The sequence below is a fragment of the Lissotriton vulgaris genome, chromosome 7, assembly GCF_964263255.1.
Source record: "Lissotriton vulgaris chromosome 7, aLisVul1.2, whole genome shotgun sequence".
In the NCBI taxonomy this organism is placed as follows: Eukaryota; Metazoa; Chordata; class Amphibia; order Caudata; family Salamandridae; genus Lissotriton; species Lissotriton vulgaris.
In genome coordinates, this window is record NC_141695.1 from 1,606,878,266 (window position 1) to 1,606,904,956 (window position 26,691).

Genomic DNA, 26,691 nt, shown 5'->3' on the forward strand with positions numbered 1-26,691 from the left:
CATGAATAATCACTCAATACTTTGCCGGACCAGCAAATCCATATTGGAAGCCCCTTTTCTTCAACAGCGGTCGGAGCGCCAAGAATGCCTTCCTGACGTCAACCGTCTCTTTACTATAGTCCTGCGAGATATAGACCTTAGCAGATTTCCACAAAATGTGATCGTTTTTTCGCATGAAGGTAAGAATCTGTTCTACATGCTGGTACCGTAGCGGTTTACAAACAATAGCTCTGGGACCTTTTTGATCCTTAGATATCCTGGCCGGGACTCTATGGGCTCTATCAAATTCCAGTGGGTGTAGAAAAGTCATGTTAGTAGCTTGGGTAAACCAGGACTCAAGAAAGGCCACCCAGCTCCCTAGTTGATCCTCTGAACCTTCCGGAATACCAAAAATGCGTAGATTCCCCCTTCTATTCCTGTCTTCCAAATCAGCGAGTTTCCGTGTCGTTTGATCTGCCGCTATGCATACGCGTTTTACAGTGTTGCAGGTCTTGACTTCCATATCCTCTAGTCTGCTAATCCTCGTTTCTGCCTCTAGTAATTTTGCATTGGTGTCGCGGTTATCTTGTCTGATCGCTGCTACCTCTTCTTTGGTCGCTTTCGCCAGATCTCTGACTTCATCAAGTCTATTAAGTATTAAGTCTATCGGATCCGGGTTATCTTTCCTTCCTTTGCCAGGTGAGGGCAGATCAGACTTAAGTCTCTTTAGGCTTTTTGCCAGCTCTTTATCTGCCATGACTGCTCGTGGCGTAGACTGACTGATCGTTGACAGTGGTCCTCCTGTCTTTGTGCCTGATCGTTATGGTGCACTCTTCTTCGCCGGCCTCCGGTACTCTGTTCCTGGCCTGACGCCAGCAAATGACCAATGGTAAATCAGGGCCACCTAGGAGCCGGAGCGATAATCAACCTATCTGTCCGTTTCCTGACTGAGATCGGGCACCGTGATGAAATGTGCGTTCCTCACCTTAGGGTGGAAGCCTGCGTCGCCATTTTGAAAGCCACCACGTGCACCATTCGCACGTAAATCCTGCATCAGTAGGGCCACCTTGTCAGCCTAACTTTTGCTTCAACCTCAATAGTAGCGTTTAGTAGGAGCCAGTCCCAGAAACCTGCATCCAAGCATTCACTGAAATTCTTTTTTTCTCTTTTCTTGTTTACTGGTGTAATACATGGATCAGTTGCGGTTCAGAAAATTGCTTTCTTCACATTTATCCAGCACACAGACTTTGTAATATGCGAGGTGTGGAAGTCACAGTCATTTAGCATTGCAATGATTAAGCACAGCGTGTAGTAGGCGCAAGCTCCAGAAACCTACATCCAAGCATTCACATAAATTCCTTTACCAGCCTCCTGGTCTGGCACATAGCTTATTTGCCCATCATAAGTCACCAAACATCGCTTTCCTCGCATTTAGCCAGCACTCAGACATCACAATATGCGAGTTGCAGTAATTCTAGAGCCTTAGCAATACCTTGTTTAATTTGAGACCATGACCTGCCTTCTCATGTAAGTTCGTAATAAAGCCTCAGAATTCGAAAATCGCCAAAATTCACATTTCCGCTTGTTACTAATTTTATGGAAGAACGTCTTCACTCCTTTTCCCCGTGGTACATGTTGGTAACAGCAGAGCCTGATCCGATGTGTAGATCCTTAAAAGTACGTTAGGCCGCCATCTTGTGTGAGCGCGAGCGGTGATCACCCCCTGAGCAGCTCTTGTTGTGCCCCAAAGCGCTGGTATTACTCACGGTTTCCTTCGCACTTATTTTCAAAGTCCGGTTCACCACCGGAGTCCTCAGCTGTCCGCCCTTACATCGAGCGGGATCCTCGCCTTTCGTCCGCCGGCATCCTGGGCGGTCACGCGGTCCTTCGCCCGCCGTAGTTCACTGCAGCCCGGCAGCAACCGGAGCGGAACTACGGAGTAGCCAAAACCCGACTTCTCCCTCGCAGAACTCGCCGATCGAGCCCTCTATGTGTTCCTCTCACATTCCGGCGTCCGATTCTTCCGTTTTTGTCGGCGCTGGAGAGGTTTTACACGCTCCAGATCTGTATTACGGCCTCAGCACGGGCAGAGAGACTCACAGAGCCGCCATCTCTCTCGGCGTCCAAACCACATTCTAATCACATTTCTACGAACTGTTTGTATTGGTAATATTCCGGACATTTCCGCGATTATAAAAACGTTCCTGCTATTGGGAAAAAAATGTATACATGTAAATTAATACACTATATAGGAGTGAGTTTGTCTGAAATACTAAGTCGCGTTTTTGTATCTAGTCTGCTACAACCCTGACTCCCTCCTATGTGTACTCAAGCCTCACTGCTCACCTTTTCGTGGATAAGACACCTTCTGCATGATGTAGTCCCAATCTTCAACAAAGAAGTCTCATATATGGTGCAGAGTCTTGCTATCTCTATGGCTAACGACATACTCGTGCTCCCATTATCATCATCGCAGGTACTTTACTCTAAAATGGCATACAACACGTGCGCTCTGTCCTTTTTATACATAGGGTCACGTGTGTAGTGACGAATGTGCTGGATGGGTGTGGTGTGGGTGTATACTAGCCATGAGGGAGTGTGTGTGTCGATCTGACAACTAGATCTGCAACTAAGAAATCACTACGATGGAAATCTGGGCCTTGTACTGTTGTTGTGTTTTCCTGGTAGCGTAAGCACAGTAGGCTGTACTAACGTATTCAGTCTCAATTAATTTACCACCTCCCCCAGGGGCTTTTAAATGTTGGGAGAGGGGTCAATAATTGTGCTGACTTTTCTCCTTTAACGTGCAGTACTATATTGTTTTCCTAAAATGTATAACTCTTCAAACCATCTTTGCTCTTACGACGTACAGCTGCAATTTCCGTAATTGCTTTTAAAAGTAATATACGCTTATTTAAAGTTTTAAAAAACGATTTTCATGATTATCCCAGATAATGTCTTCCTTAATACGTACATTAAATAATTGTTTTCGAACAATTAGAAACTTACGCGCCGTATGCGTACGGGCCCCCCGGAGTTCCCCGGGGCCTCTTTTTGTTAAAATAAACTGTGCCAGGGGGTTGTAAATGTGGTATTTTGCTTTCCTTTCGGTCTTGTAGAGGATCCAGGGTAAATATACCGTTTTTTTGTACAGCCAGTACCTTTCTGCCTGTTACCATAGTAACAGTTCGTAGATCACTTGCGTGAGTACAGAGGTTAGAAGTTCACCACAATATGTTGCTAATTAAAATTGTTACTGTGCTGGAGATTTATATTTATTTTTTTCATAGGAACCGTTAATCGTAGAAGAAGTCAGTGGAAACGTTTTGTAAGCGATTCCTTCCTGTTCCAGGAGTATTAGGGTAACGTGCTCCTAGCGGGACTTAACAAAGCTTAATGTTCATTGGCTGTGAAGTAATAAAAGTAAAAGGTTTGGCAGTCATTCCTTGCTTGTCTGTGGAACAACATGGACATTTTATTGGCTAAAGTGTTCTGAGCACAAGTTTGCTCCTTATTGGGTGGGAATGGTTCACTGTTGTCAGTGATATTGTGATGCATTTTCCAAAGGAGTATGGGGAAAGAAAGTAGTAGAGGGCAGGTTAGGAACACTATTAACTCTGTACAGTGCCCATAAGGTGGTGGAGAGGGATTATGAGGGAAACAATTTTTTTTATATGTTTCAAGGGCCATTTATATAATTGCCATGTGGTGTATAAATCACGGCAGAAAAATGACAGTGTCTTGCACTGTTTTTTTTATCAAGTTTGTAGGTGACATACTTCTTAGGAGTACTATTTACTTATAATGTGGTGTTTTCTTTCTTGATGTGGAGAGGTGGTTGCGCTGCAAAAAAATCAGTCTAGGTTTGAAACAGTTTTTATTAAGCAAATACAAATAACTTTCTTCAGAAACTGTTCCTGTATATCTGAAAGGGGGGGCAATTAAAAATGGAATTTCATAAAATATCAGTTAAGCGTGGCTATATACTTCTTTTTTGTGCTACAGTTTGTTAAAGTGTTGCCCCACATTCTTGATGATGTAAGAGGGCATCAGTTACTTTTAGATAAAGTAGAATAGAAGTGCTACAACAAACACGCCTATACTACATTATCTAAGATCAAGAGAACAAGTAAAAAACTGTTATATACAAATTATTTCATATTACATAGAAATGCATGCATTATTATTTTTCAAATTTGTATTCTGTACAATTCAGGAATGTGCTGTCGTAGTGCTTAGAGGTTGCAGACTGCCCGCTAATAAATCACATACTCATTAAAGAATATATAGGATGGTACTCATAATATAAAGTACAGGTCCTATATATTCTTTAGGGAGAAGATGAATAGGAACCGCAAATAAGAATAGAAATTAGAAAATAACATTCAGAAATGTAGGGTTTAGTAAATATTTAAAGTAACAAAGTATGCATGATAGCTATATTTTTTTGTTCTGCTGTTTCTTAAAATATGTTTCTTGAAAAAAATATCTGATCAAGTACTTTTTAATATTTGAAAGGTATATTATAGATGGCACTGAAAAATCTCCCATTCCTCTTCTGTAGCAATAGGACAATCTATTATAATATAACGATTGATACCATTGTTACAGTAAAAAGAAAAGGAAAATAAAATTATGTATTTAAAAGAACATAAATAATGAAATACTTTCGAGCGGTAATTATTTACCGAACTTCTTTTCTCCGGGAGGTGAAAAAGTTTGATCTTCGTGGTGACGGGTCCTAAACTTCTCTGAGATCATGACAGTGAGAATAATAATATGTATATATTCTCACAGCACATGATCACAAGAGGAAAATATACAGAAAACCGCAAGCCGGTATCGTTGCTTACTTATCGTTACTCTTTGTGACAACGGATCATTAAGTCCACTATTATCACCAAGACTGGTAATGTTATAATATACATATTAACAGTATGTGATCTCTAGGGGAAAACACAATAGGAAGTGGAAGATGGTGACGTTTATTGTAAACGTTTAGGGTTTGCGTCGACGGGTCGCCAACACCTCTCAAGCTAAGTATAGTGTCAATATTATAATATAAAAACTCACTATATAATAGGGTGAAAGGAGCCAGAAAAGGAGCAATGTTTGTTATAATCTATCCGTTTCTAAAAACAAGCTGCTGACGTTACAGAGAAAAAGCAAAAAACATGCAATAACATTTTTTTCTACATATAAATGTTTAAATATTGATAAAAAGCCACAAATTATAACTAAGTACTATGCCTATGCCATATTGAAACAACTTACATCTCCGGGATATGTTTGTTGATGCAAAAAAATGAATCCGGTGCTAGAAAAAGGAACCTGCATCTCAGATTGGCGACTCAGAAATAATTCGCGAAAACTAATTGCACAGAAGGTGTGGTTTATATAGTTTTTGGTTGTTTGGTAGTCTATGGAAGGAAGATGTGAGTCCGCCTATTTAGAGGTCACGTTTTACAGTTAACACGTGCTCACGTTTTAACTGCTTTACTTCTGCACGTGTTGGGAAAATTTACAAACTGTGAAGCTGTAAAGGTTTCGATTTCCATAGTAACACGTATAAGGTCATTATTATCTACATACTTTGGAGAGTTTAAAAAGTGTTACTCGTAAACTATATTCTTAGCATTTTCATGATTAAAAACATCTAAATAGAGGACATAAAAAATATATTGTTAACATTAGAAGAAATAAACTGATTAATATTTGTTATTATTATGCTTCTTAATTGAAAAAAAGCTAGCATTTGTAAATAGTAAACCTACCCTCGAAAAGGTGTGGTGGTGCTTGGGGCATTGGGATGATTAAGCAAGCTATTACTGGGATAGTGGTGGGCTAAGATGTTGATGGACTATGGAATTGAACTGTGAACGGTGTTGTTGAAAGTCAGGTATTATAGGTGCTGTGTCATACTTTTACCACACTTATATGTTAATTACTGCTAATTAAGTTGAAAATATTCTTAAATTATAAGTAGGGCTGCTTGATTTATGTTTTTACTGATGTTTACAGATAAATACAAACAGACAAGTATTTATTTTCCTCTTTGTATTTATTTTAAACTGTGCATGAACACTGAAATTGGGTTATTTTTTAGGCGTTTTAATGCTGTCAATGATGAGTAGTAGTGCAATAGGTCTGTTGTTCTAAAAGTAAAAGGGTCAAAACAATAAAAGACTTTTAGAAAAGACCCTTAAAGAGCAATATATATCCTCGTATAATAAAAGTTGCACATTTTAATATGATGATTGTGTAGTTTATCATCCAAGAGTGTTTACATGAATGAAAACGGTCAGTCTTTCAGCCAGGAGTGCATATTTATCAGTAAAATATATGTGGAAATATACTAATTTCAGATTTGTTTTACAAAATCCGAAATATATATGTGTAAATAGATATACAATTATTTAAAAAAAATATGGAAAAATATAGATGGTTCGGAATTAGCATTTAAAAAACCTTTGAAATTCACCTAAAAAACATAGGTTTCACACACGTTATAGTTAGGAATTAGCATTTAAAAAACCTTAGAAATTCACTGAAAAAACCATAGGTTTCACACATGTTATGGTTAGCTGGACATTTCACTCATACAAAACCATTGAAATTCCCCCGTTATAGTTAGTTCAGCTAACTATAACTCGCGTGCCCGCAATACACTGCTGATGACGTCACATATTACATCACTCATGACATGGTCAGTGACATCACTCATGACATCACTGATGATATCTCAAATGACATCACTGATGACATCATCCTTGTGAAAGAGTGGCAGACCTCCTCTCAGTGTAATATAACCTTTGATACACACATTCAAAAATAGAAACGAAAATTTTCAAAAAAATGGAGATACCAATACGAGTTAGAAGAAACTATTCAGTAATTCCGAAATCTACATACACATCCACTCATTCACCAACAGCCACGGCCTGTGGAGGGAGTTTCGGTGGGACAGAGAGGCTGTGCGGGGGAGGGGCAGGGTGGGGGGTGCTAAAAACTGGAGTATGGATAATTGAAGGTAAGTAAACAATTTAATTAATAAAACGAATTTCGTAGCGCGCCCTGCATCGCAAAATGCCACCCCAGAGGAGGATGGACCGTCCGCAGGGGCAGGGGCGGTACCTCCGTGCTGATTAGGATTTGACCGCCACCCTGGCGGTCACATCCTGTATATTTAACATTGCGGCGGGTGCTGCTTGAAGCAGTACCCGCCGCAATGTTAAAAAACGATGTTTTCCTTTGCGTGCACAAAGCTCCAGGCACCGCGTGGTGCCTGCCGCTTTATGCACGCAAAGGCAGGGGGGTACCATAGGTACCGCCCATGTGCACCCCCCACCCCCCCTTCACCCCTGGGGGCCCGCAACGGGCCCCCAAAGAAAAGTCTGTATGCCTTTCCACGGCGGAAATGCTACAGTCGAAAGGCATTGGACCGCCAACATCCTAATATGGCTGGCGGTGTCTGATAGACACCGCCAGCCATGTTAGAGCTTTTCCGTCGTGGTCGGAAGGCGACCGCGGCGGAAAAGCGGCGGACGGAAAATAGATCACGCAGCCATCCTATTCTGACAGGGGGTCTTTTTTCAGTCCGCAGCGGTTAATCCGCATCCTCCGGGCCGGCGGTGGCTTCCGCCGGCCCGGAGGATGCGGATTAACCGCAATCCTAATGAGCCCCTAAATTAGCCCACACTTTTCCATGTTAGAAGTTGGGCGTAAAAATCATCTTGGTTACTTTTCATTTTTTAAATGAGCTTTTATTGTAGCATTCAACGTCACTGAGCTGTGATAGTGCTTCCTCCACGTAATCATCAAGTGGCCACAGGACGATATTACCTCCTTTATAAGAGTTTCTGACGACCACTTGTTTTTCCTTTTGGAGTTTCTCAATTAATTGATAATTCTTTCTTTCAGGATTTTTAAGTTTCTTCTATGTCTTGTGAAGATTGGTGTTCAGTTTTTTGATTTGTGCTACCACCTGTTCATAAAAAATGTCCAAGGAGTCCCGAGGCATAAATGGAGTACATTTGTATTTAGTTTTAAAGGAGGTATCGGGATTAGCAGATATTTTATATGTTGGTATATTAGAATTATCAGATCTTGGTTGTTGTTCACACGCAACTTCCCCACTAAGTGAGACTGCAATATCCTTTTGCAGGTCTTGAAGATCTTGAAGTAGGGCTTTGTGCACAACTGTTAAGTTAGATAAACACATGGATGATGTCTTGGTTGTATTGGTATCATCCTTTTGTGGAGTCCTTTGGAGTAGATAATATTTCTTTAACTTACATTTTTTTAATGAATTTTTGAACGTCCGTTCTTTTTTGCATGTAATTGAAGTTGCTTTCAGGACAATACGACAATCCTAATGCGAGTAGTTGGCGTTCGGCTGCATTGAGGTCCACATGAGCTAAATTGTTTATGGTGTTAGTGCTAGGATTGCTACTGGAGTGTTGTTGACCTTCCAGTACTTGCGTTTTCTGCCCACGAGCTGGCTTCCTGTTTCCTACGCTTTCGACAGGCTTTCCTTTGTTTCTGTCTTCTTTTGTTTTTCCATTTTTTGCGGCCCTTCTATTTCTCGGGCGTAGGGTCTCTCTTCTGCTTTGCTTTAAAAAACTAGTTCCTCTCCCAAGGATAATTTAATAGAGCTCTGACCTGATCTTGTAGCATTAGTTTCAGGTTCCAATTCGCTTTCCAGCATCCAACTAAGATCAGAGGCTGATGTAATATCGGCTTGACCATGATTATGGTCTGTTTGATGTGCCATTTGTATGTATTTGTTGGTCCTGGCATTCCTCAGTGAGTCATTTTTTCATGAAAACGTAAAGATGTGGCCATTTTCATAATCTTCTTGGTCTCGTTTGAATTTATAGGATTTCCTTGACTAAGGGGCTTATTAGGATTTTCCGCATCCTCTGGGCCGGCGGAAGCCACCGCCGGCCCGGAGGATGCGGAAAATCCGCAGCGGACCCACCAAAGACCCACCGCCACATCAGGATGGGTGGTGGGTCCTGGTTTCCGTCCGCAGCTTTTCCGCCGCGGTTGGCTTACAACCGCGTCGGAAAAGCACTAATATGGTGACGGTGTCTCTCAGACACCGTCAGCCAGATTAGGATGGGCTCTGATACATGCTTTTCCGCGGCGGCTTTTCCGCCGTGGAAAATCATGTGTAACTTCACTGCGGGGGCCCGTTGCGGGCCCCCTAGGTGAAGGGGGTCTGGGGGGTGCACATGGGGGGTACCTATGGTACCCCCTGCATTTGTATGCAGAAAGCGGCAGGCACCGCGTGGTGCCTGCCGCTTTCTACATGCAAATGCAATGCGTGCATTTTTAACATTGCTGCGGGTGCAGCTTGAAGCCGCACCCGTTGCAATGTTAAAAATAGAGGATGTGACCGCCACATGCCATGCGGAGGTTCCCTCCTACTCTGGGGTCCGTCCGCGATCCTAAACGGACCCTTAATCTTGTCCTCCTCTTTGTGCAGTCTCATCATCGTCTCTTCATTCCGTTTTTACAGTTGCTGGGTATCTCCTAATGCCTTGATTTCATCATTTATGGCATCTATTTTCATTTGTAATTCCCGTCTATCACTCTCAGCATACTTAACTAGTATTTGTACTAGTTTGCGTGATGACTCCCAATTGCACACTGCCCATTCTGCCATCATTTGGGGGTTTGGCATTTCGTAGCTGGGGGCTATCATTATTCTCACCCGCCTGGGGATCCTACCAATATCAGGGTATCTTTGGAGAGACTTAAACTCCTACCATTTTGACTGTTCCTGCTTCAAGGCTTTTTCCAATTTTCGAAATATTTCCTTAGTATTACTGGCGCCCCACCAGTTCCTCCTGTTGCTTGTCTGCCCTGTTCTGTTTGATCTGTAGGAGTATCTGAAAACATCTCCTCTGCAGCTGCCTCCCGATCAGGCAGCATGCCAGCAGACATTGTAACTCTATAAATATATGTTTGTTTGATCCAGGGAAGCCTGCGGATAATGAATAAAATCTGTGTTGTGTTCCGTGGAAGCACACCTCCCCACCAGATGTTAAATGCACAGTTGTTCACCTACTTCGTTTCCGTAAATCCAGTGCTTTAAATGGGCCGGTACTCACCGGTACTGAGTACCGGCACTTCCTAAATTTATCACTTTGAGTACCGGCACTTCTCTACTGCCCGAGGAGAGTACCGGTACTCATGAAAAGGTCTGCTCGTGGCTGTGCTTGTGAGCCGGAGTGGGACATGTCACTGGCATCCGAGTCGCCGCTTCTGCAGCCCCCTCCCGCCCATCAGAGCCCCAGCTGAGCTATTCAGCAGGGCTCTTTTAGATAATGTCCGGTGCTCGCCGTCATGCTGTGCTTGACAGAGCTGGGTGGAGATTCATTTTACCTGCTAGTGTGCGCACGTGTGATTTTCAAAGCGCAGCACTTCAGGTAGTGAAAAGTGAAAAGTAAGTGCAGGGTTACACTTTGAACATAGAAATGTTATCAGACAAAAGGGCGGCGGAATTTCACACGTCCTTTCTCTTGATCTGAGGGTTAATGCCCAGACAATGCGATCGAAGAGGCCCCTGGAGCGTGTTTTCTGCACTGAGGCGCCCACCTTCCTAACAAATGCCTCAAGGTCTGTTTTTTATATGCCCAGGCTGTGGCAGGATGTTGCCTTTCCTGCCTGCCAGCCGGCCCCAGTGCACCCATGAAATTCCCCTGCTGCATGGAGCCGGTGTTCGAGAATCCATCACCTGCACACCTCCTCCTGACCGCTGCCCCAGGCTCACCACGCCATTGTGAGTCTCATGGTGGCAGCAGAGGGCACAGGCAGAGACACTGCAGCAGGGCTCGCTGTCTGACTCCCTGAAGAAGAGACAGGCTAGAGATCCACGCGGTGCCAGGCCAGCAGCTCCTCTCGGTGGATCGTTCTGACAGCTGTAAAGAGATAATTTAATATTCTCCTGCTGCTGACATTTAAAATGTTTGTTATGAAAATGATTATGGGGCTCCAGCACGGCAAGGGGCCTTGCAAATGGGCACACTAGAGTTGTCTGTCTGGGCTGAATATGCGCTACGTTTTGCCTAAACTAGCAGTTTTGCTGATGTAGTGTCAATTAAAAAAGCCATACTGAAGAGTATAACATGTCTTTTAACATACCGAAATCTTTTGTGTGTCTGCTTATGTTTGTCTGTTTGCCTGCATTTGTAAGCCTGTTTTTTTAAAGAAAAAAGTGAAAGAGAAAGAATCAAGAAACTCTCAGGAGGTATTTGAAAGAAAATGGGTGGTCCTTTGTGTGTACATGACTGCTCAGCGACAAAGGTTCATAAATAACGTGGTAGGGGGGTTGGTGAGTGAGTGAGTGAGTGGATGGGTGGATGAGTGAGCAAGGGTGGATGTGCAGATGAATGGATGGATGAATGGATGAATGAGTGAATGGATGAGTGAATGGATGGGTGAAAGAGGGTGGATGATTGGATATAAGGGCTGATGGTGGGTGGATGAATGAATGGTAGAGAGGATGGATGAAAGGGTGGATGATGGATGAGTGAAAGGAGGGATTAAGTGAAAGGGTGGATGGAATGAAAGGGCGGATGGTATTAAGGAGTGAAAGGGTTGATGGATAGATGAGCGAAAGGATTGATGGATGAGTGAAAAGGTGGATAAAGAGATGGATGAGTGAAAAGATTAATGGACAGGTTTAAGGAGGGGTGGAAAGGTTTGGATATGGAGGGTGAACAGACGGAATGGTGAAAATCAACTGAATGATAGATGAAAAACTGAATAGACAACAGAATGTAAATGGTAAATGGTGAACATCAGCAGGTAAATGGTTGGATGAAAGGATGAATGGATAGATCGATGGAAGAGACAAGAGATATCTTCTGGGGAGGGTCATGATGATTTGCTTGGTGCCATAAGAGCTTTGGTTCGAAGTGGGGATATTTTCAGTTTCTTCCTACTCACTTGCTCAAAAATATATAGTATTGTGCTAAACAACAGCAACTTAACAGTATGGCATTAAGAAGGTGCAACTATTGCAAAAAAAAGGAAATAACATATTATTGCATTTCTCTTTCATTTTGTGTAATGAGTTAAACTGCTTTGTTTCTATAAACACATTTCTCATGTGTGTTGGTGTGTGCTGCAACTATTATAGAAGAAGTTAAGTATCATCATGTCCTGCCTTGAGCCCCGCCCCTAGCCCCGCCCACTCACTACACCTCTTGCGCATTTTAATGAGTACCTGCACTTATTTTTTCCCATTTAAAGCACTGCGTAAATCGACGTTGCAAACGCGATCTCTGGTCAGCCAACACAATCAGCCACACAGGTCTCGTTGTGCGCCACAAAGATTAACCAAGGTACGCTGTTATTCGTGCCTTCAGAGAATTCTGTGATTTTCTGTTGCCCGGAATACTGAATTTCTCTTCCGGTTCACAACAGCAGCAGCAGCTGCAAATGCTGGCGCCACATGCCGTGTGTGCTTGAAATCTTGTCTTGTCGTTCACAGAGCCATCTTGTGGAGAGGTGGTCTGCAAGTACCTGAGGAAGTAAATCTGGTATCGATATCCATAATTCTCATCGCATATGCCTTCTTCATGAGAGAACGAGTGCAGTCCACCATTAAGTGCAAACATTTTTTAATGAGTTTCGTCCGCCATTAAGCATTCCTGCCATTACCGGCCTTTATCACGTGATGCTACAATTAATGATCAGCTCTTTTAAAGTGACAAGTGCTCAACATGTGATTAGTAGATACAGCAGCCTTTCGGACTGTGCATTTAAGACATATTGTTTATATTAATACTCATTTTGCTATACCAAATTGATGGTCCCACATTCGTCTTTAACGTTTATGCAGTATGGATCCCTCAATTAATCATTGGAGTTTTTTTACTACATATCACAGTACAATTTCGTTGCTGTTAGTTTTGCTCACATATCACTAACTTTAGTTGCAAATTACACTAACTGAAAACTTTTACTACATTTTCACAAATCCTTCCCAGCCAGGATATGTTTTCTAATGAACTCTTTTAAAGTGACAAGTGCTTAATAAATATTAGATATGATCAACATAATGCGCTTGTTTTTGACATATCATAATACTTGTATAAATACTGTTTTTCTGTTTGTGGCCTCCTACCACAACGAATTTATCCAACATTTATAAAATATGAATATAATGGTCATTCGATATCTATAGCAGAGGCAGCAATAGCGCTTCTGTATTTATGGCTGGGTCATATTTTCAATTGAAAAGACATTTTCTGTTGTGCAGTTCATAACTTTCCAAAAAAGTACATCTGCCCTATGTACCACATGGCAAGTTTTGAGGTGATGCGTTGGGGGGGGGTCAATGGGTCTCTAAATAGGGGGCATACCTTAGAGGATGTTGCACAATTTAACTCTCATACGATTATTAGCCTCTTGATACTGAAAAAATGGCTGCACTGAATTACGCCAAACTTGGTATATAAACCAAACTTCACTTAAGAAAGTGCCCATGCTTGTTTTTTTTTAAATCCATTGCTATGTTTTTTTTTTTAATTAGCATTTAAAATATGTTCTGGTCTTGGCATGAAGTGGTTACATTTCAGAGATAAAAGTTCCAATAATCCATCCTCTGTGGATTTGTGAATCTACTGAAATTTCATAACTCCATTTGAAAATTTGAAAAATTAAAGGCACCCTATTTGTTGCGAGAGACTATTTCAACTGTCATTCGTTGCAAATCTGCCATGTTCGGATTGACTTACCATCATAGAGAACATTTCTGTTGCAGCTGTCATTCCTTAACAATGTGCATCGAGCACCGTGTAGGGAAAAGAAAAAGAGCATAAGAAGTCAGGGTGAACCTACCCCATCACCAGACCCATGTTGGCTTTTACAGAATTCCACATGTGGCTGGTTGAGAGCAGGGCATGGATAAAGTCCAGTTCCTGCCGCCAACCCCACTGCACATGGCTGAAGGCTATGTTCAGTAGTAGTTGGCCACTCAGAGTACAATGTGCCCCGTGGACAACCCTTGCTACACACAGCATTTGGCCTTGTGCAGCTGAGATTGGCTAAATATTGCAAGAAGACAATGGGACTGGCTGCCTGCAGCTAACCCTCATTGTGCCTGGCCAGATCTTGCTGAAGGCTGAGTGTTGCAGCCCACCCCTATGCATGACTGAAATGCCATGTGCAGTGGGAGTTGACCACATACAGATGTGATGGCTTTTAATGATGGAAGTCATTTTTGTTTCCCCATAGGATGCTTCAGAAACCTGATATCTTATCTAGCTTACTTGTTTACAGGGATAAGAGTCTTTGATGTACATTGCTCTTTTAAATAATAACCTCACCCCAGAATGGTCCTCAATCTGGTGGCACAAACAACTGGGCTCTCCACCCGTCCCAGTGGTAAAGGCGAGGAACTTGGAGTCATCTTCGACAGCAAACTAACCTTCAACCTTCATGTTAACAAGGTTGTCTCCTCTGCTTTCTTCACGCTAAAGCAAATAAAGAAATTGCTGCCTTACCTCCCCTCCTCTGCTGGGAAGACTTTAGTTACCACTCTGGTATTCTCCAAAATAGATTATGGAAATGCCCTCTTCCTCAACACCCAGAAATCTGTGCTGTCAAAATTACAGTCGGTACAGAACGCGGCTGCCAGAATTCTCTTAAACATCCCTCGCCGCCAGCCCACTACCCTTGCCATCCGCCAGCTTCACTGGCTCAGAGTAGAGAGCCGTATTAAGTTCAAGGCTCTCTGCATTGCCTACAAGGCAGTGCATGGCACAGGACCCAAATTCCTGACTGAGGCACTTCAGCTGTACACCCCCAAAAGACTGTTGAGATCTGCTAACACTTGCCTTCTTCCTGTACCTCGCACTAGAACGGCAACTTGGGGAGACCGTCGCTTTTTAGTGGCTACACCAAAACTCTGGAACCTTCTTCCTCTAAATATAAAAAATGCCCCCAACCTGATGAGCTTCCGGAGGCTCGTAAAGACATGGCTGTTTGACCAGTGAACTCTGCTATTATGGTCCTGCTAGCTCACACATGCGCCGAGACACCCCAGGGTATTTGTTTGCGCAATAAAAATCTCAAAAATAAATAAATAAATAAATATAATACAATAACATATTACAATTATGTGTTAACATTTGTAGTACAAAACAAAGTAAACAATCTAGTGATCTTGCCTTTTTGTCCATTAGCTTTAAATTCTTTACTCACTTTGAAAAACATGGAATAACGTTTAAGGTTACATTGCAGTGAATGGCATTAAATTGAATGTCTACAAGACACCATCCATAATAAAGATAGTAATACTTCTGGTTGGGTATCATTCTACTACTTATACATTCATGAATGAAGAATGACATCTTATATTTGTGTACATCTTCTACTAGTTTTATGATTTTTACTTTGCATCAGATATTGTTAATGCATCAAATGATTTTACATATTTCAAAATGTTTTATTTGTTGCATAGTAATCCAAAAACTGATTTTTATTTTTACAGGTTGACAGCATGGACCCAATTTCAAACCGTTCACTCCAAAATAAAGGGCTATTTACTGGACATGTGGAGTGTGTATTCAAAGCCAGTTCCTGAAAACTACAAAGATGTATGTTTGTTGCTGTCAATATGCCTGTGCATCACAATATTATCTGGCAGCCTTTTGTACAACTGGATGTGTTCCTCATTGAGATACAGTTTTCGACTGTCACTTGCAACATCTACAGTATTCAGCTTCTTATTTCTTCTTCTGCTTGTCTTTGTTCATCCTGTCCGTTGCGTTATGACCATCAGCATCCCAACATTGGGCACCAAACAGGGTAGGCGACTCCTTTTGTCAACCTGTTCACTTATTATAACATTCCACATCTTTCCAAATATTGCTGAAAACATTTGTACGATGTTGGAGTTTTTAAAATGTATCTCACAGACTTCTTCAGAAAGTCTCTTAAACTCAACAACCATATTGGAGCAATCAGCCAAGGAATTTGGTCAAGAGGTGACAAAAGTTACTCTCGAGCAGAATGGTGGGGGCTTGACATTCTTTTCCAGTTTTGATAAGTCTACAGTCAGAAATCAAATGCTTAATTTCAGTGAGAAGATAAAGACCGATTTCTCCAACATTGAATCTGTTGTGGCAGAAACAATTGTGGGGAGCAACAGAATTATAGCCTGCTTTTTTGTGGTGTGTCTACTTTCGCAGTCTGTTTGGTACTTGAAAAGTTACTTGACCAACCTTAAGTTCAACAATATATACATCACTAAGAAGTTGGAGGATTTGGCACAAAGGAACAACAAAAAGGATATCATTACTACCAGTTCCCTAAAATTAATAAAATCAACAGGATGGAAGTTGTCGAAAGAAGAATGTTTTTCTTGTCTATTTCGCATCTTGAGCCTATCCTTATACTTTACAATGATAGCTGTGATCATCGTGATGGACCATCTTGTATTTTTTCTTGCTGTGTCCATTAGGGAGTGGGCTGACAACTTCCCCACTGTACCGCTGAATCTTGAAATACTGTATAATGTAAGTCTAATATTACATCTGACATATCCACTTAGCAACTGTGTCTAATATGCATGTCTCTGTACATACTGTATGCATTTACCTTCTTCCTAAGACTGTTTCCTTCCCTTTTTATCCTCAACTAGAATGAATCTCAACTTCAGGGTTTCCAGGAAATCGATTCTTTCGATATAGTATTGTGATTCTTGCTCTCCCTAGCTTGGCTTCTTCTTATCTTTTAATGCTACTACTACTTATCTCAAACCCTGCTGTTCTGACATGTGGTACAGATCCTTGTACTTTCAAGACCACTGCATTTTAAAATCACCAGCACTAAACCTGGCTTCGTTCTCAAATAAGCTTCTTAGAGACCCTCATCCAGCTATCCAACCACCACTGAATGGGCAAGGGAGGTACACAATTTTAGCAGCTATCCATTGTGTTAATGTTCAAAGCCACTTAACATTTAAAAAGAGTGGTCCAGTATTGCTGCATTATGGCATTCTTCTTTAATAGGACTTTCCATGTCAGCACCTTGCACTAAAAGCGAGACTCTTCAAAAGTGAGCTCAATAGGATTACTAGCCTCTTAGGAGAGAGAGAGAGAAGTCACAGTCTTTATGCGAGCTGTGCTTGACCACTTACAAAGGCCTAACAATCTCCCACCTTAAAAATGTGTGTGATAGCAGCTTTGGAATTTACGGTCCCTCACAGAGTGGATTATGAAAGACAGACATGTTGTACTTTGTAGAACTAGAAACATGACTATTTACATTTTTATCTGGGTTCATTCTTCTGATTGATAATTATCTGAAAAGAGTTTACCGGTGCTTACCTTGTCCCAATTCTCTCTGTATAACACATGATTCTCTTATACAGATGTAGAATAGGACCTAGGCACCCTTTGTGGTTGACTTGTGATGGCCTGCAGGAATGAAAATGTGTGATCTCAATGAAACATTCACCTTTTAGTTCAAAACTCACCTTTGGAGGTTAGATAAAGTAGTTTAGCAGTTCCTCTGTTATCTTAAATGTTGTACCAAAATGCTCATCCCAGAAATGGCCATACATATGTAGCCAGAGAGGCTACAACTTGGTCCCAACATTTATAAAAAGTTAATTAAAATTTAAGGGGCATACTTACAAGCCCCTATTGCCACCACAGTGTCTCTTTTCTAGACATTGTGGTGGCGATAGGAGCTTCCCCTTATCCACAAGGCGGCATTAATTCACTTTAACATGGCTGAACGAAGCCTCGTGAATAAGGCACCCTTTCACCCTATACTTAGCGTGAAAGGGGTGGGCAATAGGTGTTGGGGTGAGAGTTCCACCGCAACACCCATTGATGTTGATACTGTCCCATATTTACAAGGGTGGCGTAAATATGAGACAGCGCCAAAATTAAGACCAGGGAAAACCTGTTCTTACTCTGGCGCAATGAGGAGAAATGTTTAATTTCCCCTTGTTTGTGCTGTTTCCATGTGTTTCCATGTGTCCAGCACACATAGAAACAGGAAAACTCCATTGATTGTTTATGTGCAGGAAGGTGTCCCTTCCTGAACATAAACAATCATTAAAAAGAAAATTAGGTTTTGCAACTTCTATGTGAGCTGCATTAAGCAGCACACATAGAAGTTTCAAAACACCATTTCAGATTGATTATGTGCAGGAAGGGACACTTTCCTGCACATAAACAAACATCCCCTCAACGCAGGCACCCTTGCTGCAAGGGTGCCTGGGTTGGCGATAGGCAGCTAAATTAGCGCCAGCGCCGGGAGAAACGCAAGGCTTAACTGCATTCTAGTAAATACGGTGCAGCCCTGCATTTCAGAAGTGGCGGAGCATGGCGTTAAGCCAAGGAGGCTAACGCCACGCTCCACCACTTCCTTGTGAATATGCCCCCTAGTGTCACCAAATATTCATGACTAGTTTGCAGAAGCACATCAGTGGGTTTTAACTACAGAAGTGCTCCTGAGAACTGCAGGCACACAACAAAATGTAAATTATTATGAATTTCTCTTTAGCAGCCCCACCTATTTTCCAGAGATGAATTTCTGCATTCCACATTTACAGCATAGGAATTTGTGCACGCTTCTTGTGAAATAGTAGCTGCTGATTTTTCGATTCCACATTCCAAGTTATAGAATAAGACAAAGAAGGTGAAACACCCAATTGTCCTGATTGATAGAATCTATCATTACCTCCACAATAGTAGTTATACTATTCTGGTGATTCTCAAAGGCAATAAAAAGCACCCAAACCAGGTAACTTGGTACTGTCAATCAATCAGAGATTTATAAAGCTCGCAATGTCACCCGTGAGGGTCTCAAGGCGCAGGAGATGCTAACTGCATTTTGGTGATCTGTTCATTCAAATAGCAAAGTTTTGAGTCTACTTGGGCATACAAGTCTATCCTCTCTTACCACATACACAAACTTAATGAGTGAGCTCACCTCTGAAACATGTTACACTGCATCCTCGGTGTGCTAAGACTTGATAGGCTGGAGCAAACCTTAAAGGTGCAGAGACATTAGTGTGAGCAGGAGTAGGTGACTGTCCTGGCATAGAGGCATAGAGGTGAATTCTCTGAAGGAGTGGGATCAAGGAGAGAATGATTCAGAGGAGGGATAGAAGTCTGACACCAGGTATAAATAGTGGACCTTCGGAACCAGTCCTCAATACACTCCTGGACCTGTGGACATTACAGAAAAAGCCTTTTCCCTCAGAGGACTACCCTTCTGCTTTAGTGCTGACCTTTTCTCTGAAAAGGAACACTGAACCTGCTCCCTTCATCCCAGGCTAAACTGAGTGATTACAAGGGCCAGCTGGCTGACTTCCTGTTCTGAGCTACAGGGACACAACAAACTCCAGAGGCCTTCCTGCAAATGCCCAGCTGACCTGCTGCAACTGGACCTGCTTGGACCTGTAACTGGATCTACCTGAGCCATGCTGGCCTCTTGTAGGGTGAGCCCTGAACCCCATAAGGTGCCTTCCCAGGTCCTGGACCAGTGGCTGACATCAGAGTCCACTCCTCTACAAGAAAAGGAGTCATTCTAAAGGTGTGGGCTCTTCTGTGAACTGGCCCGTTTGTGCTGAGACTCTACTGCCCGTAATGACCGCCAATGTGAAGCTCTGGTGAACCCGACTCTTTGCTCTACAGCAACTGCCAGCGACAACTGGCAATGCAAGATCTTCATTTTGTACTATAGCAGTGATGGCCCACGATGGCCACCAATATGAAGCTGTAGCAACAACTACCTGTGACGCCTGAACAGCGTTTGTGCTACTGCACATATGCGGTACAAAAGAGGGTGGTGATGGACGGAGTATCTGAATCAATCAAACAATCACACCCAGTCAAAAGATCTGGGTTTAATCCATCACCGTTCTTTAGCCCACTCTGCCACCCCAGTTCAGACATGGCTATATGCAAATCAGTCTGACCCTGTGCCTCATGGGAACAGTCCAGCCCGAACTGCCAAGCCATGTCTTCCCTGGACCGGAAACAAGCTTACGAGGACTGGTTTCTGGCATTCCAGCCGTCTTCAGCCCGGTTTGCTTGAATCTAGTGGCAAAGTGAGCAAGGGACTCACGTCTGACCTAAAAACAGTGAAGTGAAGCATTACTTTGATGTATCTTCTTGAATTAAGAGGCTGTTCTCCATGAGGCTCCTGCTGCCTCTAACCTTTTTGGATGTTATAATTGCGGAACATGTTAGCTAAATACTGTTACTGTGAAAAGAAGAGAATCTCCATTATAGTTTTGCAAATATTTAGGTTATGTTTAGACATAGGACAAGAAGTACGTACCTATGGCAGTAATGCAAACATTCTGATTTGGAATTCGCAACAGCAAAATAGGATATTCAGTATGTATAAGGCTCACTTTGTGAGTCAAAAAACATTTGCCGAATTCTAAAATGGGATTGTGATCTCCATACCAATATGCTGTTTGGAAGGGCACAAAGGCAAAGAGATTTCCCCATTTGCATGTGCCATGCCCCCCATGCAAATGAGAAAATGCTCTCTTGAGAGAGGGTTGGCGCTACATATGCCCCAGTGCTATCATTATTATTATTATTATAATTATTATAATTGCATTTATTGAGCGCGCAGCTACCCGGAGGTTTCCCGGCGCTAGTGAGCAAACAAAAGGTAAGGTAAGCTGAGAGGGATTACGCACACATTTTTAAGAATTAAAAAGCCAGGTCTTAATTCCCTTGCGGAATTTAAGATAGCAGATTTCGGATCGCAGGGGTTGAGGCATGGAGTTCCATAGAGTAGGTGCTAGCAGCGCAAACGAGCGACCGCCCATTTTGGCTCTGTTAAAGCGCCGGATCTGAAACTTATTTTGCGTAGAGGATCTCAAAGTGCGGGTAGGGACATAATATTGTACCAGAGAGGACAAGTATTTTGGAGCTTTGCCAGTTTTGATATGATGCATTATGCAGAGAGCTTTAAATTTCACTCGGCTCTCAATGTGCAGCCAGTGCAGCTTGCGCAGATGGACGGCGACCGAGGACCTGGCAGGCAGATTACAGATGAGGCGAGCTGCCATGTTCTGAACCACCTGTAATTTCTTGGTGACCTCCTTACAGGCACCCAGAAGAAGAATGTTCCCGTAGTCCATCCGTGAAGTAACAAGGGCCTGGACTACAGTCCTCAGGGTGTCAGCTGGAAGCAGCCACGTGATCTTTCTCAGCCACCTTACGATGGTGATGCAGGTGGCTGAGACTTTTACCACATGTTGCTTCATTGACAACTGGTTGTCAAAGAGGACCCCAAGGTTACGAGCTGTAGCTGAAGGGGTAGGAATAGGGCCCATCTGCTGAGGCCAGTGTTGCGGGCCCCAGAGCGATGGATTTGGACCAAATAGGAGCAACTCCGTTTTGTCTCCGTTTAGTTTTAATTTATGTCTATGCATCCAATTGGAGATTTGTTCCAGACCAGACTGCAGGGAAGACGTGGGCAGATGCTTATTAGTTGATAGAGAGTAGACGATTTGAGTATCGTCTGCATAAGACTAAATCGTGAGACCTGCTTGCTCAGCCAGGAAAGCTAGAGGTCTCACATAAAGATTAAAGAAAAGGGGGCTGAGGATAGAACCCTGGGGAACACCAGAAGGTGCAGCAAAAGCGTCTGCATCCCCTTCAGTGATACCAAAGTGCCCTGAAGGTGCACAACGCAGTTGCACACACCTATTGCGCCCTCAGGGCACTTTGTGTAACACGGTCCCTGGCCCGCAGACCACTAGAAGGTTCTAAATCTGACACACTTCATTACCTGGATACTTAATTGCATGTAAGACTGAGGGCTGCAAAACTGTCTTAAGCCCCACTGTTCCAAGTGAGCTGTGCATTGGTTGCTTACGGAGACTAAAAGCACTAATGCATCCACTACACAAATTTGTGGTTAACCTCCTGGTCACAGTTTCAAATGTTGTGGTCCACTAAGCCTGTCATCCTCAGAGGTCGATAAAAATTGAGTAGCAATCAGCATCTATTATTCAGTGCCAAGATGACTTACTGGGTTAGAATATGGCTTATAAAAACACTTTTGCGTTATGCTAATCAATTTTGAAACATAATATATATCTTTTTACAATAACTTACTTTTTATTGCAGGTACAAATATCCATAATGCCATTATTTTTTGGAGCCGGCAAGATATCAAATCACTTGTTTGATAAGAAGTACCAAACAGAGCTGTCATTTGTTTCGAGTCACTGTGTACTGCAGCCACGCGCCCCACAAAGCTCTGCGATTTTCACAGTGGTTCTCATCTACTGCCTCGCGTGCGCACTGACATTTTTACAAACTTACGCTCACCGTCTATGCAGAAAAATCTCTGCTTCCTTTTTTGAGAAACAAGAAGAGGCCCGGATTCAATATCTCTTTCAAAAAATCTTACGGAAACATCGCAAAAAGCAAGAAGTGGTTTTTTTAACAAAATGAAGCTATTTTTTTGTTGATATTTGTTAAACTGAAATGGAAATACTTCTTTGGACCCTTTGCCTAAAGTGTACAATACTGTTAATAAAAAAATACTGTATTTTCTCATCATGGGCATTTGTTTACCTACACTGGTTCCTGGCCTTATATGGAGAAGTTCCAATTTAAATCGGTGATTTTGCAGAAGTTAGAAACAGGACTAAAGGTAATCGGTGTAATCATAAATAGACTGTGTTCTTCTTATAGAGAAGGTTGTGACTTAAGCTGCAGGTAAAGCCCTGCCTAAGGATAGATGACATCAAAAATTGCAACATTTAATGCAGAATACATCAGTGACGCCACTTGAATTTGCAACTGCTGAAGAATAGATTTGAAACATGTTATGGTGTTGTAGCAATGTTTGTACATGAAACGTGTGCTGCTCGTGTACCCCCCCCCCCCAAACTAATTTGGATAGTCTGAACATTGCATTGGGATTGTGCCCTTGCACTTTGTAATGGTTGGTCTGATGCCTATGAAGAGAGAATACAAGTAATCACACATCACCCCCAATACAGAAGTCTTGTCTGGATTAAATAAAGGCATTTGGGTACCCAGTGGGAGAAAGATAACAAAGGCAATACTCTTAGAAGTTTTCGAAGGTAAACGATTTCTAGAGACCAATGCTAATTGAGTTTTCAGTGGCAAATTAGCATCTCAGTGGGCAAATAGAGTCCTCACAGCAGTGCCAGTCTAAGGTAGGGGCAGTGGTGCAGGAACAATTTTCAGAGTGGGGAGCTGCCATCAATGTTACAACATTGAAGTCATAGGGATTATGAACAATCCAAGTCTCACACAAAGAAGTGTAGCAAATGAGCAAGAGACTGACAAAGGTGTACTATGGTGTCAGTGGTACATTTTTAGGTTATCCTGTTTTAGGTTTAAACCTATAATAACTGATAAAATCTCACAGAAAGGGAAATAGCCCTCACCAGTGTAAACATTTAAACACTGAAAAAACACCTGTGCTACCATTTAAAGAAAGGAAAAAGAGAGTGAAAGAGCCATTTTTATTTCTTCCTGAAGGGGCCAATACATGTAACTTTTTTATACAAGGAAGCAGCAAGAAAGACTGGGCTAATATTTTTCTGCTTTAGCTTTGCTGTTTAGGGATGTCACTAAAATATTGTTTCCTCTTCCTTTTTATTTTTTCATTTGTGTGTTCTTTTGTCTAAAGATGCAGGTTTTAGATGCAGGTCTTGTTTATTTATTTTAGAAACTGTAGAGACTCAGAAAATATCAAAATCGTGTTTGATATTTTAGCTATGTTTGATTCTTTCACTGATAAGTAAAATAGCTGGTTTCATAAGCAATTTTCCCAATATGATATGATATGATATGATAAATGGAACTTGTAAAGCGCACGTTCACCTACAGTTTCTTGGGGTGGGAAGGCTATCCAGTACAGATCGGGTGAGCTAGTTGTAAGCTAAAGAAAAAAGCCAGGTTTTCAAGGATTTTCCAAAATGGACGTAGGATGGGAGGAGGCGGAGTGCGGGGGGGAGGGAGTTCCAAAAGAGAGGGGCCTAAATGGAGAATTGCAGGCCTCCATGTTTTTTAAGCCTGAAGGAACAGGGGGTGAGAAGATTGTGGTTGGAGGAGCAAAAATCACGCTGGGGAACATAGTGGTGAAAGAGAGAGGAAATAATAGAAGGTCTCTGGGAGGAAAGAGCTTTGTGAATCAGGCAGCAGAGTTTGAAGAGGCTGCGCTGAGCAACTGGGAGCCAATTAAGATTCTTTGAAAGGGGCTTGGTGTCGGTAGATCTTGGCAGACCATGGACCAACTTGGCTGCCTGATTCTGGATAAGTTGAAGGCGTTTGGATTGATATGCTGGTATGCCCACATAGTTCGCATAATCAATGCCAGAAATGACAAGCCCCAGGATGACCTGTACAAGAGCTTCGTGAGAGAAGAGTCTACTGATTTTACGGATATGGCGCAGGTGGTAGAAACAGGTGGATATTACTGAGTTAATTTGTGCCCTCATAGAGAGGTCCTTGCGGATGGTAATACCTAGGCTCTTAACAGTGTCAACAGGGGAAGGAGAGGGGCCAAGTGAGGGTGGCCAAAAGGAAGAATTCCAGGGGTTACCAAGGGGACCGGCGAGAACTAACTCAGTTTTATTAGGATTAAGTTTAAGCTGATTGAGGTTCATCCAAGAGCTAATGAAGTTCATGACAGAGTGGACATTTTGTATAGAGGAGGGGGAGGGGTCGATGCTGAAGATAAGCTGAAGGTCGTCCGCGTATCTGGAGATAGTGACAGATTTTTGTTGGAGCTCCGAGATGAGGGGGCGGATGTGAAGATTAAAGAGAAGTGGTGAAAGTAAAGAGCCCTGTGGGACTCCACAGGAAAGATGTTTTCCCACTGAGGAGAAAGGTGGGAGGGACACTGCCTGAGTACGGTCCTGAAGAAAGGAGGTAATCCACTTCAGGGGTAGCCCCCGGGTGCCGGCGTGCTTGACATGTTCGAGTAGGATGGTGTGGTCTACAGTGTTGAACGCCGCTGACAAATCCAGGAGCACCAAAGCTTGGGAGATGTTCTGGTCGGAGTGCTGAGGCCTAAAGCCAGCCTGATGAGGGTCAAGGAAGTGGGTAGATTCAATGAAAGTGCTCAGGCCGTTGACCACATAGGCTTCCAGAATTTTGCCCAAATTGGGGAGGAGGGAAATTGGGACGAGATTGGAAAGAGTATAGGGGTCTGCTCCAGGTTTTTTCAGAATGGGTGAGACCACCGCTGTTTTGAAGGGGAGGGGAACCACCCCTGAGGAAAGGGAGTTGTTTAACAGGGAGAGAGGGGTGTGGGAATATTAGTGTAGATTTCACGACTGATGTGGGAAGGGCAACTATCCTAAGGGGAGCCCGACTTATCTTTCCCTAAGAGAGACAAGAAGGTGTCTTCCGTAAGTGTGGGGAACATGAGATAATGGACGGGGTTGGGGGGCCATGGTAGAATGCGATATAGTAGCAGCAATGGGGATAGTGGTTTTGATTGTTGTGATTTTTTCAATAAAATAGCTATTGAGGGAGTCGCAGAGGGATTGCGATGGCGGCGATTTAACAGTGACACAGTCAGGTTTGACCAGCTCAACCACGATGGAAAAAATAGTTTTTGATTTGCAGCTGGAGCTAAGTATTTTTGCAGAAAAATGTGCGGATTTAGCTGTCACGATAGCCACTTTATACTCATGTAGGGCCTTCAAGAGCAAGGTTTTTTTTTGAGGGGGCAGTAGTGAAGCCTCTACTTGCGCTCCAATTGGCGCAAAGCGAGCTTCCTGTCCCTAAGATCTTTAGTAAACCAGATTTGAGCATCGTGGGGTCTCTTAGTTTTTAAAGCCTTGAGAGGGGCAAAATTGTCTTTCGCCTGGGTCATCCAGTAGGAGAGAGCTTCAGCCTGTGTGTGAGGTGAAAATTGAGGGTCCAAGAGGTCAGGAAAAGTGGGAAGGGTGGAGATGAGGTTCGTACAAATGGAGGGGATGTCTACATGCTTCCAGTTTCTGACCATGGTGGGGACTGCTGTATATGTAGTGGTGGTGATCGGTAGGCTGATGGAGAGGGAAACAAGATAGTGGTCGGACCAGGCGCAGGGGGATACCCTGAGGTTGAGGATGTCCAGATTAAGACTCCAAAGTATGCCCTTTAATGTGGGTGGCTACTTTGATGTGTTCTAAAAAGTTTTGCCCAGAGAGTAAATCCGTAAATTGTTTTGAGTGGGGGTTCTCAAGTGGGTCATGTGGCCGGTAATTAAAATCGCCTATGATAAGGAGCCTGGCGTGGTTGATCACCAGCTCTGCAACCAGGTTGCTGAAGAATTGAACAAAGTTTGAGGAAGGGTTAGGTGGGCGGTAGCCAGTGGGAAATGTTTAGAGTGTAAAGTAACTGCAAGGATATCAGCCAAGGGAGTGAGGGGAATTGTAATGGAGGTGGAAATGTGAAGGTGGGCAATGATAGCAGCAACTCCCCCCCCCCCCCCCCCCCCCCAGTCTTCCCATCTGGCCAGTTGGCCTGGAGAATGTAGTAATTGCCAGGGAGAGCAGCCAGAATGTCTGGCATGGTCTTAGACGAGAGCCATCTTTCGGAAAGAAACAGTATATCAGGGCTGAGGGTGTCGAGCAAGTGGAAAATCTCGATCTGGTGTCTGGCTAGTGAGTGGGTGTTTAGGTACCAGATGGAAAGTTTGGCGGGAGTAATTTTAAGGTGGGTAGTA

The 26,691-nt window shown here is 42.8% G+C and overlaps 1 protein-coding gene across 3 annotated transcripts in view; it reads left to right on the top strand.

Annotated features, from left to right (window-relative positions):
• OCSTAMP (osteoclast stimulatory transmembrane protein) overlaps positions 1-22,551 on the top strand; it is a 114,382-nt gene extending 91,831 nt beyond the window's left edge. For all 3 annotated transcript variants that reach the window (XM_086929023.1, XM_086929025.1, XM_086929024.1), the window contains exons 2-3: positions 15,491-16,517; positions 22,119-22,551. In XM_086929023.1, coding sequence (XP_086785149.1) covers positions 15,491-16,517; positions 22,119-22,448 — 1,357 coding nt within the window. In that variant the 3' untranslated portion in view covers positions 22,449-22,551. The remainder of the gene's footprint in view (positions 1-15,490; positions 16,518-22,118) is intronic.
• The last annotated feature ends 4,140 nt before the right edge of the window (positions 22,552-26,691 follow it).